The sequence below is a fragment of the Furipterus horrens genome, unplaced genomic scaffold, assembly GCF_987537825.1.
Source record: "Furipterus horrens unplaced genomic scaffold, mFurHor1.1.pri manual_scaffold_1, whole genome shotgun sequence".
In the NCBI taxonomy this organism is placed as follows: Eukaryota; Metazoa; Chordata; class Mammalia; order Chiroptera; family Furipteridae; genus Furipterus; species Furipterus horrens.
Genome location: NW_028327171.1, coordinates 134,473,523 through 134,491,809, shown reverse-complemented (window position 1 = coordinate 134,491,809; position 18,287 = coordinate 134,473,523). Strand labels below are relative to the sequence as shown.

The following is an 18,287-nucleotide window of genomic DNA, read 5'->3' as shown; positions in this document are numbered from 1 at the left end:
TCCTTCCCTTGGTTAGGACGTTTTAGCTATTATTTATTCAAATGTTTTTCCCCATTCTCTTTCTCTTTTCCTCCTAGGACCCCTAAATGCAAATATTGGTTCACTTGATGTTTTCCTATAACCTAAAACTGTCTTCAATTTATTTTTCTTTTTGCTGCTCTGATAGGATGAAGTTCTCTACCCTGTTTTTATGTTCACTGATTCTTCTACTTTATCTAGTCTTCTTAGGAACCCCTCTACTGCATTTTTTAGTTTAGTTATTGTATTCTTCAGCTTAATGATTCTGTTTGGTGTTTTCTTATGTTTTCTATCTTTGTTGAAATCCTCACTTTGTTCATGCGTTGCATCTCCATGAATGAAATTTTGAACTCTTTATGAGGTAAATCACATATCTATGTTTCACTAAGGTATTTTTATGAGGTCTTATTTATTTATTTGAAACACATTTCTTAGTTATTTTTTCACTTTCTTTGACTTCTTGCATTGGTATCTATGCAGTAGATAAAAGCCACCCCTTCCATTCTTAAATAACTGGTTTTTGTAGGATACACACCTTTGTTTTTAACATTAACCTAGTTCTTGTTTGTACCTTTTTGAGTTTCCTCTGTAATTTTCCTAAGAAGATAGCAACCTATTCTATACCAGTAGTTGAGATTGTGTCAAGATTGGTCCAAAAGTGGGTATGATATAAATCATCACTTAGATTTAGGCTGATTGGAAATCAGATCCTCAAGCAGCAGCTTTTAAAGTATCCAATTAGGTCTCTTTCAGGGAAAGACTGAAAGGTAGGCATATCTGTTCTCTCTGCACTAAGTGACATGGTGATAACCAGTTAAGAACTATTTATTTGTTTGCTACTATTCTACTACACCCATGAACACAAGCCCCTTTCTTTACCAGAGCCAAGTTATCAAAAGACATTAGCCACAAAAATTGGATTGGCAGATGTGTTCCCAAGGTTCTTTCTTGGGGATACTGGTGACCTGGGTTGGAGCACAGGGAGAGTCAAAGTTGGTACCCACCAGCTTCCCTAGTCTCTGGTGGGGATTAGTCAGGCTTCTAGATGTGTGTTTAATTAGAAGTCTGCCCCTCAGGCTGTGGCTCTGAAGATAAGTTAATAAGCTTCTTTCATAGAAAACCCAGGTATTTCTCTCTGTTGCCTCTGAGCTGTGCCCTGGAGGAGTGGGTAGCTATCTGTGGTGAGTCCATTTATGCGCTTTAAGCACTATTTCTCAGTTTGCTATAATCTATGGGTCTTTTGATAAGAAGATCCTTTGGCTTGCAAAGCTAGTATTTTGGGGGGTCATCTTTCAGGTGCATGTCTTGAAATCTGGGTTGCCAGATACTGGGTTCAGACCCTTTGTTCCTCAGAGAATAACTGGGGGTTGTAAGTGCTCTTCCAATATGAGAGTGGGGCTTATGGCAAGATTGTGTCTCGGGCTTTTTAATCCATTTTGATGTGTATTTTTTCTCCTTTACCTGATGTGTTAGAGTTGCTCAGCTAGTTTTTAAATTTATTTCTTACAGAATTGTCTCATATGTAGCCATATACTTGGTGTGTCTGCAGGAGAAGGTTAATTCAGATTCTCATACTTCATCATCTTGAACTGGAACTCCATTTTACAATATTATCTTCCTTAAAAGAAAATAATTTTATTATCTTATTTTGTGGGTCAAACAATGGAGGGAGATATTTTGCAATTCTTGGAGGGTATCACATAGATGGTGAAGGGCACAGTCAGGTTTTGATTTCCAAAGCAAGATCTCTTGAACCTACTATAAACAGTAATGGAAGCTTTGGCTAAAGTAAACTAATAAAAGGACAACTCGAGTTTTTTCCTTGACAGATGAGATTATCTCTTAATTTACTCTTTCATTTTAACCATTTAAGTGGTAAATGGTTAATGGAAGCCACATTATAAATACAAACATCCTATACCTTGCTCATTGTATCGCATTGCTAACATTTCCATCTTATGAAGTCTCTTAGGTCATCTACATACCTGCATTTGCCTTATTATAGTTCCTTGTTCTAAGATTGACTGATATTTAAATATTCCTTAAAAGCTACTATGTGTAATTGTGGTTGACTCTATTTCACAGTATACAAAATAGTGTTGAGAATGTGGGGTCTTTTCTCTGTCAGTGATTTCAACTCTCAATCTCTAAAACCTTGACCCAGGGAAACTGTTATTAAAACTGTGTTTGTCAAAGTAAGGGTACTTAAGAAGTGAATAACAAAACTGTTAACTTCTCAGTCTCTTGAGCACTTTATTTGTTAGAAATACAAGTCAATACCACAAGATGGCACCTTCTTACTTTCAACATCTACAATTACAAACAATTGTCTTCATAAAATGGTTTCACCTTTTTCATGTGTTTTAGATATTATCGAATCCTTATAAAATCAAGACTTGCTATAAACAGGATCAGCGTTTGATGTATATTAAATGAGGTCAGATAATTAAATTCAAAAAAAGAATATAAATTTTTGGATAAGAAAATTGAAATTACAAAAGCAGAGTTGGTCATCATTAAACTGAATTACAACTGTGTTATTAATTTTATATCTACATGGCTAAGTTTTTGTTAAAACACAGTTTTAGTAATCAAGTAATCTACCTCATTCTCCAATATAACCACCTATTTCATTTGCACACCCTAACATTCAGTACACATTTCAATTAGAAACCACTAGCTTTCATCTAGTCCATCAATGATGCACGCTCCATTTTTTTCAATAGATGCAGTCCATGAAGTGCCATCCCCTGGCCACAAAACAAAATACAATAGTCAAAGGTACAAACTCAGAGAATTGCTGAAATGGCGACCCATTCTCTCCGTGTTCATGAAAATAGTCAATCCAATTTGAAAGTCTTTGAACTAATGTAAACTCTACAGAAAACTCAGTGTTGAAGTATGGGAAGAATAATGACTTGCACTAATATAGTGCGTAACAATGCAACATCAGGCTCTCATTTATAGTAAATGCCTTGATTGGACTTCCCTCCGGATTGTCGTCATGTTGCTGAAGATAAAAGTTAGCTCAAGTATGTGGGAATTCCATCATGTTTTCTTCCTCCCATTTCCAAACAGGAAGAGAAGGATTTTCGGTTCTCTTGGGAAAATCGAAAAATGAAACATACCCACAAACAACTTGAACTCAAAATGGCAGACCAAATGATCCTTGACTCCATGTCCAAATGAAGTTGAGGCAGTATTACTTTAGCAATATTTGTATTCTGCCTAGTATATCACACTGTGAGATTCCTCAAAAAACTGAGAAGTCTGAGAGCTACAAAAGAGAAAGCAGTTAAGGCAGTTGATGTCTACATTTGGATTTCTTTTTCACGTTACATATCTAAGTCACCATCATAGGCTAAGGTCAGAGGCTTCTGTTGGGGAGGTGTGCTTTGATGTTGTTTTGGCTTCTTGCTGCAAAGGGAAAAAAAGAATTCCTGAGATAAAGTTCACAGAGCTTTGTTTCATCTTGCAAAGACAATTGTGATGTTTAGAAATTCAAGCGGTTAGATGCACTTTTGGTTTTCTTCCTTGTATACTTTAATGTTTTTAGGAAAAACCATCATGCTTTCAAAGTCTTAAGAATGGTTTAGTGGAAACAATGAACTTAATTAGAGGGCTACTTTCCTTTCTTGTTCTTGTTTACACTCAGTAATGTGAACATTTGCTGCTCGCTAATTCTTAAACTACTGCAACCTTTACATCCAAGATGTCTAACATCATTAGCTACTAGAGTAGCCAGACTCTAGTGCAAGACCCTGATCTTGTTTTTCAGTAAACACACTTCTGCTCTGGCCTGAAACCTGACATTTAGCTGCCAGGTCTCCAGAGTCTGTCAGGAAAATTTAACTGAGTGTGCACCATGGAAAGCCATTCTCCCCAGATCTGCTTTACCTGAGGACAACTTTGCCAGGTCATGGAGGGTTGCTATGCCTTCTCATGGAAAGAGAAGCTGAAATTGAGTACCATTCCCAGTGCACATAGTGATGCCCCACATCTGGGGCAAAACAAACTCCTTTACATCCTTTGACTCTTAGGGTATGGTTGACTCTCAATTTATGTTTATCGGTATTTATATTTTGAAGTATGCCACACACTGCCCCACCATAATGATTCCCGTCCTCCTCCATGTCTTTGCTTTGGCCTGCCTCTAGATCCCAGCTCTCTTCTGGGTTATCCTCACGAGCAGGGAGCCATCTCACTCCCTGTCTCCAAATTCCTATACTATTTACTTTACCATAATATCTGTTATTAATCAGATGCACAGTAAGTGCTAAGCTCTCTGATGAACATTTTACATAAAATATTTCAATAATCCTGGAACAGTGCTGAGAGGGAGGAATTAGAATACTTGCTAACTGACAGCGAAGTAAGTGCTGAGGGAGAGGTAGAACCTGGATTCTAAGCAAGGTTAATGCCCAGACCCATGTGTTTAACCTCTTCAGCACATTCTCTCTCTACACATGCCATTACTTAGACACTTGCTAGAAACAACTGTCTTGTACATTGGTATGAATTAATTTTTATACTATGAGTGAATTTTAGTTAAACATTTTAATGTGTACAATTCAGTGACGTTTAGTACATTCACCATGCTATGTAATCATCACCTCTAACTAGTCCAGAAACATCTTCATCACCTCAAAAGGAAACTCTGTACCCATTTAGCAGTTTCTCCCCATTCCCTACCCAGCCTTCCCAGAAACCACTTACTAAGTTTCTGCCTATGTGGGTTTGTCTACTGTGGACATTTCACAGAAATGGAATTATACTATATGGGAACTTTTCTGTCTGGCTTCTAAATGGACGATTTTATGATATGTGAACTTAACCACAATTTGAAAAAATGTTTGATCAAATTAAAATGGTTGTAGAGAGAATGTCCTAGTTTAAAATGTTCAAGCTCTAATTTAAGGAGAAAAGCATTTTGTTATAGGTTTGATTATAAAGCAAATTATAGGAGCTAAAGAGATAAATTAAAATGATTAAAAATAAACTTTTAAAAGGAACCACAGATCCTGTTGGTGCCCAAGCCTGGCAGTTGGTGTAGGATGGGTGCTCAAAGGACACTGACTGTGGGCAAACAGTTTCTACCCAGGAAGCTGAAAGGCAGAAATAATTTTCTATTTTCTGGGTCTTTTCCATTTCTTCAAAGGGCATTTATTGCATAATTGATGAGTCACATTCAACTAAATTTTTTATATATATTTTTCCAGTAGTTCTAGTCATATTGCTTGGTCAGGCTTCAGTATGTACAGTGGATCCAGATTGAAATGGTTTCCTGACTAATCTGATTCATTTAAAAGTACTAAGAAAACACACAAATAAGAATTTAAGATAACTTGAAGTGAAAACTTGTATGTCCACTCTGGTGGTGGTGGCAGCAGAGGTGATATTGGGGGTTATCTTAAGGTTAAAAAGAACACCTGGAGGTTCATCTGAAATGACAAGAGGGGTCCCCTCTCTCACCTATTTTTTTTTCCCCTGGCTGGGGAATAGAAAGGGAAGATATATTGGGTTGGCCAAAAAGTTGGTTTAGTTTTTTATGTAAAATAAAAAGACACTTTTTCACTTTCATCAATAACTTTATTGATTTGGATATTTTGAGTATGTCGACTATCTCCCACATGGTATAACATTTATTCTCAATTAATGTATCGATTTGATCACTATCAGCTTCAACTGGTCTATCTGATCAGAACCATCATCCAGCAAGAAATCTTTAGAACAAAACTTTGCAAACCACTTTTGACACATTTGAGCAATCATAGCACCTTCTCCATACACTGGACACTTTTTGTTGTTGTTGTATTTCCATTGCATTTTTACCTCTTTAAAATAATAAAACACAATATGTTGAACATGTTGCTTATTTTCTTACATCTTCAATATTATAATGGCTCCATCAAAATTCACCAATTTGATTAAGTTTTTTTTTTAATGCACACTGATATGACCACTGTCATAATACAGTCTAACAAAATTGTTTTGAATGAAGTTAAAGAAAACTAAGCGCTACTAGAGTCATCTTATGGAAAAAACCAAATGAACTTTTTTGTCAACTCATTAGAAGTGCTTTCAAAGAGTTTTTGGCAATCCACTCTTAGTTGGCATTTGCTAAATATAATTGAGAAAAAATGAAATGGGATTGCTAAGTTCTAGGGAGTGGGGAGGAGGGATAGAGATGGCTGGACCTTTATAAAGAGATAATAATATTTCCTTGGAGATAGCTAACATGGTCTAACCACTGTGAGCTGGGCCTGGAATATTCCACTCTAAGCATTACAGATATTTTTATAGAAGTTTTCCCATATGGAATCATAAACATTGTGCCCACCTCTAAAAAAAGAGGGGTGGTGCTCCTAAATACAAGCCTTGGAGTTTTGTGGGCTTTGGAGTGTATTGGGGATCATTCTTATAAAGATCTCATGTTATGATGAAATTTTTTCATACTGTGTAACCTTTCAATTGACAGATATTAAAATCATAATTATGAATGTGTGAGGTCTGAGAACTTTTATAGAGTCTAAAATTTCTTAAATGTTGGCAAAAATTGAATAAGGTGGTACTCTGTGGGCTGGCTGTGGCTGTACAAAGCTTCTGTGCTCATAGAGAGTGTGCTAAGAGGAGAAGCTGAGTGACAGGGCTGCCCTCTGCAAAACCAGTAAACAGGAAGCCTTTCTTTTTTTTTCAATTACAGTTGACATGCAATATTATATCAGTTTCAGGTATACAACGTACTGATGAGATACATATGTAACTTACAAATTGATCACCCTGGGAGCTCTCACACCTATCTGACACCATACATGGTTATTACAATATTGTAGACTATATTCCATATACTGTACTTTATATCCCAGTGACTATTTTAATAACTGCTGATTTCTACTTTCTAATCCTTTCACCTTTGTCACCCAGCCACCCAAACCCTCTTGCATCTGGTATCTTTCAATTTTTTCTGTGTCTACGACTTTTTTCTGTTTAATTTGCATGTTTAGTTTTTTTATATATCGCATGTAACTGAAATATAATATTTGTATTTATGTGTCTTATTTTACTTACCATAGTACCCTCTAAAGTCCATCCATGTTGTTGCAAGTGGTAAGATTTCATTCTTTTTTATGGCTAAGTAATATTACATTGTATACATGCTCCATATCATCTTTATCCATTCATCTATTGATGGATACTTAGGTTGCTTCCATATGTTGGCTATTGTAAAATATGCTGCAATGAATCAGTGTTTTGAGTTTCGAATTAGTGTTTTGAGTTTCTTCAAATAAATACTCAAAAGCGTGACTGCTGGGTCAGATGGTAGATCTATTTTCAATTTTTTGAGGAGCCTCCATGTTGTTTTCCATAGTGACTGCACAATTTACAAGTGCTCGAGGGTATCATTTTCTCCACATTTTCCCCCAAACTTGTTTATTGATTTAGTGAAGATAGCTATTCTGACAGGTGTAAAGACATATCTTATTTTGGTTCTAATTTGCATTTCCCTAGTGATTAGTGATGTTGAGTATCTTTTCATATATCTATTGGACATCTGTATGTCTTCTTTGGAGAAATGTTTATTCAGGTCTTTTGCACATCTTTTTATCAGACTTTATTTTTTTGTGTGAAGTTATATGAGTTCGTTATATGCTTTAATATTAACCCCTTATCTGATGTATCATGGGCAAATATCTTCCTTCATTCAGTAAGTTGTCTTTTCAATTTGTTTCAAAACATTTTAATTAGGTGTAGTCATATTTGTTTATTTTTTTTCCTTTGTGTCCCTTGCCTGAGAAGACATATTCAATATAACATTACTAAGGTTATGTCAAAGAGTTTACTGCCTGCATTTTCTTCCAAACGTTTTAAGATTTGGGTCTTACATTTATGTCTTTGAGTTTATTTACTTTGAGTTTACTCTTGTATATGTGTAAGAAATTGGTAGCTTCATTTTTTGCATGTATCTACCCAGTTTTCCCAACACCATTCATTAAAAAGAATGTCTTACTCCATTGTGTATTCTAGCCTTCTTTGACATAGACTGGTTGACCATACAGGTGTGGGTTTATTTTTGTACTCTATTCTTTTCCATTGATCTATGTATCTGTGTGATCTATGCTTGTACCATGCTATTTTGATTATTATGTCCTTAGAATATAGTTTGATATCGGAAAGAATATCTTCAACATTTTTCTTCCTCAAGATTGCATTGACTATTCAGGGTTTTTATGTGGTTTCATATAAATTTTAGGGTTATTTGTTCTAGTTCTGTGAAAAATGTCATTGGTATTTTGTTAGGGATTGTACTGAATCTGTAGATTGCTTTGGGCAATATAAACATTTTAATTATATTAATTCTTCTTATCCATGGGAATTCGTATGTCCTCCCACTTAACTGTTATCTTCTTCAATTTCTTTCTCTCATGTTTTATAGGTCTCCAAGTACACATCTCTTTCTTCTGTCATTAAATTTATTCCTAGATATATTATTCATTTTGATGCCATTGTGGATGAGATTATTTTCTCATTTTTTCCTTCTGATAGTTCATTTTCAGCATATAAAAACACAACCTATTTCTGGACTTCTGCCCAAGATGGAGGCGTAGACAGACATGCTGCATCTCCCTCCACAACTAAGAAGGAATACAACTACCTCAAAATTAGAAACAACCAGAAGTTCCAGAAAATCAAATTACATGGAAGTCCAGTAAACAAAGACGTAAAGAGGAAATATGCATCCAGACAGGTAGGAGGGATGGAGCTGAGGCAGAGAGGATGTGGTGTGGTGGTGGCAGCAGTGGCGGCAGTGGCAGGCTGGCAGAAGGTGCAGTCACATATTTGAAAGTCAGGAGGGACACCTGGGGAGCATTTCCAGCTTCTCACCGGAGCTTGCAGCTCAGGGTCCCAGACCTGGGGAACATCAAGCCCCCACGGTCCTAGAGTGTCTGCAGACCCACCCACTCTGGAAACGATGGCCAAGGCAGCAGCTAGAGGGGCGCCAGTCTGGTGCGGAAGTGGGAGAAGTGCCTGAAAAAGGGGCGAGTGCTGGGCAGACGACATTGGAGGAGACAGCCAGCCTAACAGATGAGGGAGATAGACAACCTAACAGATGCAGAATTCAAAACACTGGTGATAAAGATGCTCACAGGCTTGACAGATATGCTTGAGTATGGCAAATGCATAAGAGAAGAAGTGAAGGCTATGCTAAATGAAATGAAGGAAAATCCACACAAAACCAATGGTGAAGGGAAGGAAACTAGGGTTCAAATCAATGATTTGGAACATAAGGAAGAAAAAAACAGTCAACCAGTGCAGAATGAGGAAGCAAGAATTGAAAAAAATGAGGAAAACTTCCAAAATTTTGCAAAGGAGATGGATATACAGGTCTGGGAAGCATGGAGGGTTTCAGGTGAGCTGGTCCCAGAGGAGACCACACCAGGACGCATCGTGACTGAGATGCCAAAGGTAAAAGATAAAGACAAAGTCCTGGGGGCAGCAAGAGAGGGGAAGAGAGTTGCATAGAGAGGGGTGCCTATAGGACTATCAGCTGATTTCTCAGAGGACTCTGCAGGCAGGAAGGGACTGGCAAGAAGTATTCAATGTGATGAAAGGCAACCTGCAACCAGGATTACTTTATCCAGCAAGGCTATCATTTGGAATGGAAGGGCAGGTGAAGTGCTTTCCAGACAAGGTAAAGCTAACAAGTTCATCACCAAGCCATTATTATATGAAATGTCAAAGGGACTTACTTAAGAAAAAGAAGATCAAAACTATGAACACTAAAATGAGAACAAACACAACTATCAACAACTGAATCCAAAAAACAAAAACAAAATCCAACTAAGCAAGCCAGAATAGGAACAGGATCATAGGTATGAGGATCATTTGGAGGGCTATCAGCTGGGAGGGGGGAGGGGGAGAGAAGGGGAAAGGGTGCACGGATTAAGGATAATCAGTTGGTACAAAATAGACAGGGGGAAATTAAGAATAATATAGGAATGTGTGAAGCCAAAAAACTTATATGCATGACCCATGGACATGAACTAAGGGGGTGGTGGTGGTGGGATTGCTAGAGGGAAGGGGGGTTCTGGACAGAGGGGAGCAAAGGGGAAAAAATTGGAACTACTGTAACAACATAATCAATAAAATATACTTAAAAATACAAGCTGTTTCTGAATGTTAATTTTGTATTCTTAAACTTCACTAGATTTATTAGTTCTAATAGTTTTCAGTGGAATCTTTAGGGTTTTCCTTACATATTATCTTGTCATCTGCATATAATGACAGTTTTACTTCTTCATTTCCAATTTATATGCTTTTCATTTCTTTTTCTTGTCTGATTGTGGTGATTAGGCTTCCAATACTATGTTAATTAAGAATGCTGTGAGGAGGCATCCTTGTCTTCTTCCTGACCTCAGAGGAAAAGCTTTCAGTTTTTCCTGTTTAGTATGATGTTAACTCTTGGTTTGGAATATATGGTCTTTATTATGTTGAGTTTGTTTCTTCTAGCTCCACTTTGCTGAGGGTTTTTTAAAATCATAAATGCATGATGGATTTGATATAATTGATATAATTTTTTTATTTTTCATTTTGTTCATGCAGTGTATCATGTTAGTTGATTTGTAGATATTGAACCAAACTTGCATCCCAGAAATAATCCCAGTTGATCACAGGATTTATTGCTGAATTTGATTTACTAATATTTTAATAAGGATTTTTGTATTTATTCACCAAAGACAAATGCTTATAATTCTTTTTTTTTTTGTAAGGTCTTTGGTTTAGGATTCAGGGTAATGCTGGACTCTTAAAATAATCTTGGAAGTTCCCTCCTCTTGAATTTTTTGGAATAGTTTGAGAAATTTAGGTGTTAATTCTTTAAATGTTTGGCAACACTCACCTGTTGAGCCATTTGTCCATCTGTTTATTGGTAGTGTTTTAATTTATTTGATTTTGTTAGCAGTTGTCAGTTATTCAGATTTTCTGTTTCCTCCTGGTTCAGCCTTGAAAGATTGTATGTTTCTAGTAATGTATAACCTTTTTTCCAGGTTGTCCAATTTGTTGGCATATTATTGTTCACCGTGTTTTTCTCATAACCATTTGTATTTCATTTGTATTTCTTGTTACCTCTGCTCTTTCATTTGTGATGTTATTTGGAATCTCTTTTTTTTTTTTTGATGGATTCATTGACTTTTTCAAAGAACCAGCTTTTGATTTCATTGATCTTTTAAATTGTTTTTTAGTTTCTTGTTTATTCTACTCTGATTTTTATTATTTCCTTCAACTACTCACTTTGGCTTTGTTTGTTCTTTTTTTTATAGTTCCTTTAGGTGCACAATTAGATTGCATATTCGTTTTCTTTTTTTTAATTTCAGTCTTAGAACTGCTTTGGCTCTGTCCCATAGATTTTGAGTCCTTGTGTTTCATTTTCATTTGCCATGAGGTGTCTTTTGATTTTTCCCTTGAGCTCACATTAAATCATTTATTGTTTAGTAGCATCTTATTTAGCCTCCACGTGTTGGTGTGTTTTTTAGTTTATTTCTTTTAATTGATTTACAGTTTGATAACACTGTTATAAAAAAAGAAGTATAATTTTATTGTGAATTGTTTTGTGGCTCATGTGGTCTGTTCTGGAAAATGTTCCATGAGCACTTGAAAAGAGTGTATATTATATTGCTAAAATATTAAGACTCTCTGGTCTGTTGCTTCTGTCAGGATGGTCAATGCATTGATATCAATGAAGGGTTAAAGTCTACTATTATTACTTTATTACTGCTGACCACTCTTTTTATGTATGTATTTGCTTTATATATATAGGTCCTCCTAAACTGAGTGCATAGATGTTTACAAGAGTTATATCCTTTTGTTGGATTGATCCCTTTAACATTATAAAATGTCCTTCTTTGTCTCCTGTTATAGCCTTATTTTTAAAGCCTATTTTGTCTGACATAAGTATCACGCCAACTTTTATAAAATTTCTATTTCCATGAAATATCTTTTTCCATCTCTTTTATTTTCAGTTTGTGTGTGTCTTTCAATTTGACATGGGTCACTTATAGGCAGTCTATGTATGGGTCTTGTTCTTTATCCATTGAGCTACTCTACGTCTTTTGATTGGAGCATTTAGTCCATCTACATTTACAGTAATTATTGATAGGTCTGTGGTAATTATACTCTGTTGCTTTCTCATTCTCATGCTCTTTTCTTTTGTATATTGATGACTTTCTAAGTGTTGTGTTTGGATCCCCTTTTTTCTTGTGAATCATTGGTAAATTTTTGGTTGTGGTTACCATGTACCTCATTTATATCAACATATATTTATAGCTGTCTATTTTAAATGATAGTCTTGTTAAGTTCAAACAAATTCTTTTTTTTAGTATATTTTATTGATTATGCTATTACAGTTGTCCCAATTTCTTTGACCTTTGCTCCCTTCCACCCATTTACCCTCCTACCCTCCAGCAATCCCACATCCCTTAGTTCATGTCCATGGGTCATGCATATAAGTTCTTTGGCTTCACCCTTTCCTGTACTATTCTTAAAACCCTCACTGTCTATTTTGAGCCTACCAATTATGCTTCTTAATCCCTGCACCATTTCCCCATTTCTCCTCCTTCCCCCTTCCAGCTGATAACCCTCTAAATGATCTCCACATCTAATTCTGTTCCTATTTTGGTTGTTTGCTTAGCTTGTGTTTTGTTTTTATTTTTTAGATTCTGTTGTAAGTTCATCATTTTAATGTTCATAGTTTTAATCTTCTTTCTCCTAAATAAGTCCCTTTAACATTTCAGATAATAATGGGTTGGTGATGATGTAGTCCTTTAGCTGTACCTTGTCTGGGAAGCACTTTATCTGCCCTTCCATTCTAAATGATAGCTTTGCTGTATAGAGTAATCTTGGTTGTAGGTCCTTGCTTTTCATCACGTTGAATACTTCTTGTCAGTCCCTTCTTGCCTGAAAAGTCTCTTTTGAGAAATTAGCTGATAGTCTTATAGGATCCTCTTTGTAGGTAACTCTCTGCTTTTCTCTTGCTGTTTTTTAAGATTCTTTCTTTATCTTTACCTTTATCCTTTTAATTATGATTTGTCTTGGTGTGGTCTTCCTTGAGTCTATCTCTGTGCTTCCTGGACTTGTATGTCTTATTTCCTTTGACAAATTAAGGATGTTTTCTTTCATTATTTTTTCACATATTTTCAATTCCTTGCCCTTCCTTTTCTCCTTCTGGCAACCCATGATTCAGATGTTGGCATATTTAAAGCTATCCCAGTGGTTTCTAAGCCGCTCCTCATTTTTTTCAATGTTTGTTTCCTCTTTCTGTACTGGTTAACTGCTTATTTCTTCCTTATGTTCTAAATCATTGATTTGAACCCTAGTTTCCTTCCCTTCACCACTGGTTTCTCATGGATTTTCCTTCATTTCACTTAGTATAGCCTTCATTTCTTCCCTGTCATGCTTAATCTTTCTGTCAAATCTATAAGCACCCTTATCACCAGTGTTTTGAACTGTGCATCTGTTAGATTGGCTATCTCCTTGTCACTTAGTTCTCCCACTGGAACCTTGATATATTCCCTCTTTTGGGCCATACTTCTCTGTCTTCTCAACTTGGCAGCCTTCTGTGTTTGCCTCTGCCTCTTGGGTAGGGCTGTCACACCGTTACATTGTAAGGGGCATTGCCTTAGGTTTTGTCAGTGTGGTGGCGACCTGTTTCCCCACGTTGTGGTGCTGTGTGTGGTGTCGGAGTCTGAGAGGAAATGATGCCACCTGCTAAGCACTTGCCCCTTTTCCACTAAACACACAGATCCTGCTGAGGGACCAGCAGCTCCCTCTGCTGCCCCAACCCCTACTGGTTTTCACAGTCAAAAGCAATATGGCTTTATTTTTCCCTGGCAGTGAAACTGTGAGTTGCCCAGTTTGGTCCAGGGCTGTAATAGTTCCTCAGGGGTTTTTACCCTGACTTTTTGAAATGTGTGACTGTGCTTTCCGCCCACTGGCCCCAGCCACTGTGTTGCCACCACCACCACCAGTGCTGCTGCTATTGGTGCAGGTGCCGCTGCCACTGGTATGGCTGTGGGTGTTGCTGCCCTGGTTCTGCCAGCACCACTGCTGTTGTTGACACCCCGGTCCACTGGCTCTGCCACTGGTGTCACCTCCCCAGTGCTGCCAGCGCCATCGCCAGTGTCTCTACCCTGGTGTCACTGGTGTTGCACCAGTGTCCCTGCCCTGGTGTTGCCACTGTCACCACTGGTGCGGCTCCCCAGTTCTTCTCCTCCCTGGCTCCACCCGTCCTACCTGTCCAGATGAGTATTTCTTCTTTATATCTTAGTTGGACTTCCCTTTTGTTCAATTTTCTGGAACTTTGATTGATTTTTATAGTTTTTGAGGTAGATATATTCCTTCTTAGTTGTGGAGGGAGATGCAGCATGTCTACCTATGCCGCCTTCTTGTCCCAGTTCAAACGAATTATAAAGTCACTACAGTTTTAACTCAACCCCCCTCCACCTTTGTTTTCTCCATTATTTTTTACTTCTTAGATATGTGTGCTTTATTAGTGTATCCCTTAATGTGTTGTAATTTTATGTGTCCTTTCTACTTTTGCCCTTTAATCTTTGTATTAGTTTTATAGTTGGTTGATCCACTGCTTTTATTAATTATTTGCCTTTTAATTAAAAATGTTTTCCCCTATTTTCTTACTTGTATTTTTATCTTTTCTTCTTAAAGAGTCCCTTTATAATTCCCTGTGACACTGGTTCAATGGTGATGAACTACTTTGGCATTTACTTCTCTGGGAAATTCTTTATCTCTCCTTCAACTCTAAACTATAGCCTTGCTGGGTCAGTGACCTCAATTCTAGGTCTTCGCCTTTCATCACTGAAGATTTTATGCCAAGCCCTTAGGGCCTGCAAACTTTCTGTTAAGAAAACTGCTAATATTCTTATGGGAGCTCCCTTGTATTTGACTGACTGATTTTACTTGCTGCTTTTAAGTTTTCTTCTTTCTTTAACTGTTAACATTTTAATTATAATGTGTCTTGGTGTGGGCCTCTTTGGCTTTATCCTGTTTGGGACTCTCTCATTTCCTGGGCTTGTATGTATGTTTTCTCTGACAAGTACAGAAGATTCCAGTCATTATTTCTTCAAATGGGTTTTCAGTCTCTTGCTCTCTCTAGTCTCCTTCTGGTACTCCATTATTTGAATTTTGTTACACTTGATGGTATCTCAGAGTTCCTTCAAATTAAAATTTTTAAAGTTCCCTCTTTTTCTTTGTTGTTGTTGTTCTGATTAGGTGTTTCATGCTACCTTGTCTTCCAACTCACTGTTTTAACCCTCTCCTTCATCTAAGTTGCTGTTAAACTCTAAGATATTCTTCATTTCAGTTATATTTTTCATTCCTGACTGCTTCTTTTATTATGGTTTCTGTATCTTTGTTGAAATTTCCACTGATTTTATCTATTCTTCCCCTAAGTTCATTGAGCATGCTTATGGCCAGTGTTTTGACTTATTTGTTTTATATGTTGCTTGACTCCATTTCACTTAGTTTTGGGGGCTTTTTTTGTTTGTTTGTTTGTTTGTTTGTTTTGGCCCATTCTTTAATTTGGGAGATGTTTCTTTGTCTCATCATTTTGGCTGCCTCCCTTTACTTCTGTGAGGTAGATCTTCTACATCTCTCAGTCATGGAAGAGTGGCCCAAAGTAGTAGGTATCCTGTGGATGCAAGTTGGTCATTTCCCCTGAGCCAGGTGTTCCAGGTTTGTCCTTTGTGTTTGTTCTCCTGTAGTAGTTGAGCCTTGATTGCTGTTGAGATGTCAGTGGGTGGGATTGATCCTCATGCTGACTAGCTTGAGGATTGGCCGTGACTACAGTAAACAAACTGTTGGTGTCAGGTGACCCCATGGAGGAAGATTTGCTTTAGCAGAGCTCTAGTGCTCGCTGAGTCCACCCTTGGATGTTTCATTTGTGGAGCTGGTTGCATGGTGCTCTGGGTGTAGTCTCAAGTTGGACATTGCGTATGTTGGTTCTGTGCTCTTTTGAGAGGGGCTCTGGTGCAGGCAAAGCTCAGCCGTGGCATGTGTCCAGCCTGGGGCCCCGTGGTAGGAGTTAAAAAGTGAACTGTAGTTGGTTGCCACCTTTGCAGGGTTTGGAGGTGCCAGGGAGATGTTATACTGTGAAGGCAGGCTGCCACTAGTGCTAGTGTTGGGTCTGCTTCACAAGAGGTATGCTGCATGCCAAGGCCAGCTGTAGCTTGTTTTGGGTTTGTGGACCTTTGGGAGATTTTAGGAAAGTCAGCAGCATAAGTCAACAGCCTGCTTTTGTGAAAAAGCCTCTGAAAGAGGTTTAAGCCAGTTTTGATATGGCTCCTTCTTTATATTTTTTGGTTAAGGACTTCTGTTCAGCTAATCTTCAGATGATTCTCAATAATGGTTGCTCTACAATTTAGTTATAATTTTGATGTCATCGTGGAGTGATGGGAGCACAGCATTTGCCTACAATGCTATCTTGACCCAAAATTCCTAGGAGCCTTTTCTTTAGTGGCCCGTGTTCCCTTTTTTCCCTCTGTTACTAATATTCATTATTTCCTTAAAAATAAATTTTATTTTCATACATATTTCACCTCAATTTTGGTGTCAGAATTTTAGTATGATCACCTCTTACTAAATCAGGACCCACAGATGCTGAGCACATAGGCCACCACCAGTCATTCTCTAATCCATCATGCCACTATGCTTATAAGAGATCATTGAGTGACACATTTTAAATTGACCTCTTCCATAATCATTTGCATCTTAGCAAAGTGTAAACCTATTCAGCCAGAAAAGTGAGCTCATTATGAACTGACAGGCAAGCTGCTAGCACTTCTTAGCAATGTTGGATTCAAGCCACTAGGACTCATCACGAGGCCAGTGGAGATTAAACAGTTTGATGAAAGTCAGAAACCATCTTTTGTTTAGGCAGTTAGTCCTGAGGGCTGACCCTCTGGAAGTGGGGGCCCCTATCTCAAACTTCAGCAGAATAAGAGCCCACTTACTGAGTTGTGCTGAGCAAGGTAGAATGGATGTCATTATCTGGAGTAACTTCCAGGCACTACATCTAAATTAACTACAGGCTCACCTTAATAGTTGTCCCCATTAATTGCCTCATGGATCTTTATTGCCACGGGAGCTATAACATCAGCAATATTTCATAAACTTCAAACACTAACGGCAGAGGTACAGAGTAGTATCTGAATGAAGTAGTCTTTAAGAAGACTATTTTTCTATATCTTCTCAAAAGCATTTCCAAATTTTATTATAAATTGCTTTCATCTAAAGTGCATACCTAATACTTGGCATATTACAGCAGTTGTCTTGTCTTAAACCTTTTATTTTGGCGAGAAAATATAAAATCTCCAAAACTGTCCTCCTCTAGCTCTTTTGCAAGCTATTTAATAGGCGTATATGATGTGATAGTATTTATTTAGATTCTTTAGGCAGTTTATCGGCAAAGGTATATGCTATGTGTTTTGATATCAATTAGAACATTTCCCAGTTCTGTAGCTTAACTTACTTGGAAAACACAGAGCCTCTAAAAAAATGTGAAAACAGTAGACACTGCATTTTGTCTAAAGAAGTTTAGGAATTACAAAAATGGAAATAAACTATGGAGACTGGAAGACCATTAGAAAGAGCATATGCTCTTGGGTTAGGCAAACCTGGAGTAGATTTTACCAGGCTGATGACCTCAGGTATATTATTTAACTTTTCTGTGGATCACTTACTCTCTCTTTAAAGTAATGATGATAATAGCAACATCTCATTAGATCATCAACAAAGACTGACTAGGGCAATCTATATCAAGCACTTTTTTTACCATATAAATTTTAAACATTTTTCCTGACCTTTGTCTCTAAAAATAATGGGCAGTATATCAATTTTTATTTATGTACTAATTTATTCACTTGTGTTTTACACATTTATCAGATAAAGCAATAAAATATAGCTATTACACTTTTCCCCTCCCTCCCACAATATTCTCTGGGTTTGGAAGTTGTTTATACAAATAACTATAATACTTGCATGGAGTAAATGCCACGGGGGAGGAGCAATAGACAAGTTATTCTAGATCGTTTGATAAGAAAATGTTGACATTTGAAATTCACTGGGAAGAACTTGAGGAATGCCAATAGCTAGTGATGAAAAATTCGTTCTAGATGAATGGGATATAAGAAGTCAAACATGGAAACAGAATCCTCTTTGTAAAATTAGAAGGTAGCATCCTAAGTGCTCTAAAAAAGGTTACT

The 18,287-nt window shown here is 37.2% G+C and overlaps 1 protein-coding gene across 1 annotated transcript in view; it reads right to left on the bottom strand.

Annotated features, from left to right (window-relative positions):
* Positions 1 to 2,423: 2,423 nt before the first annotated feature.
* The window catches only part of THSD7B (thrombospondin type 1 domain containing 7B), an 824,502-nt gene continuing 808,638 nt past the window's right edge, over positions 2,424 to 18,287 (bottom strand). The window contains exon 27 of the mRNA XM_090267231.1: positions 2,424 to 3,435. Coding sequence (XP_090123357.1) covers positions 3,354 to 3,435 — 82 coding nt within the window. The 3' untranslated portion in view covers positions 2,424 to 3,353. The remainder of the gene's footprint in view (positions 3,436 to 18,287) is intronic.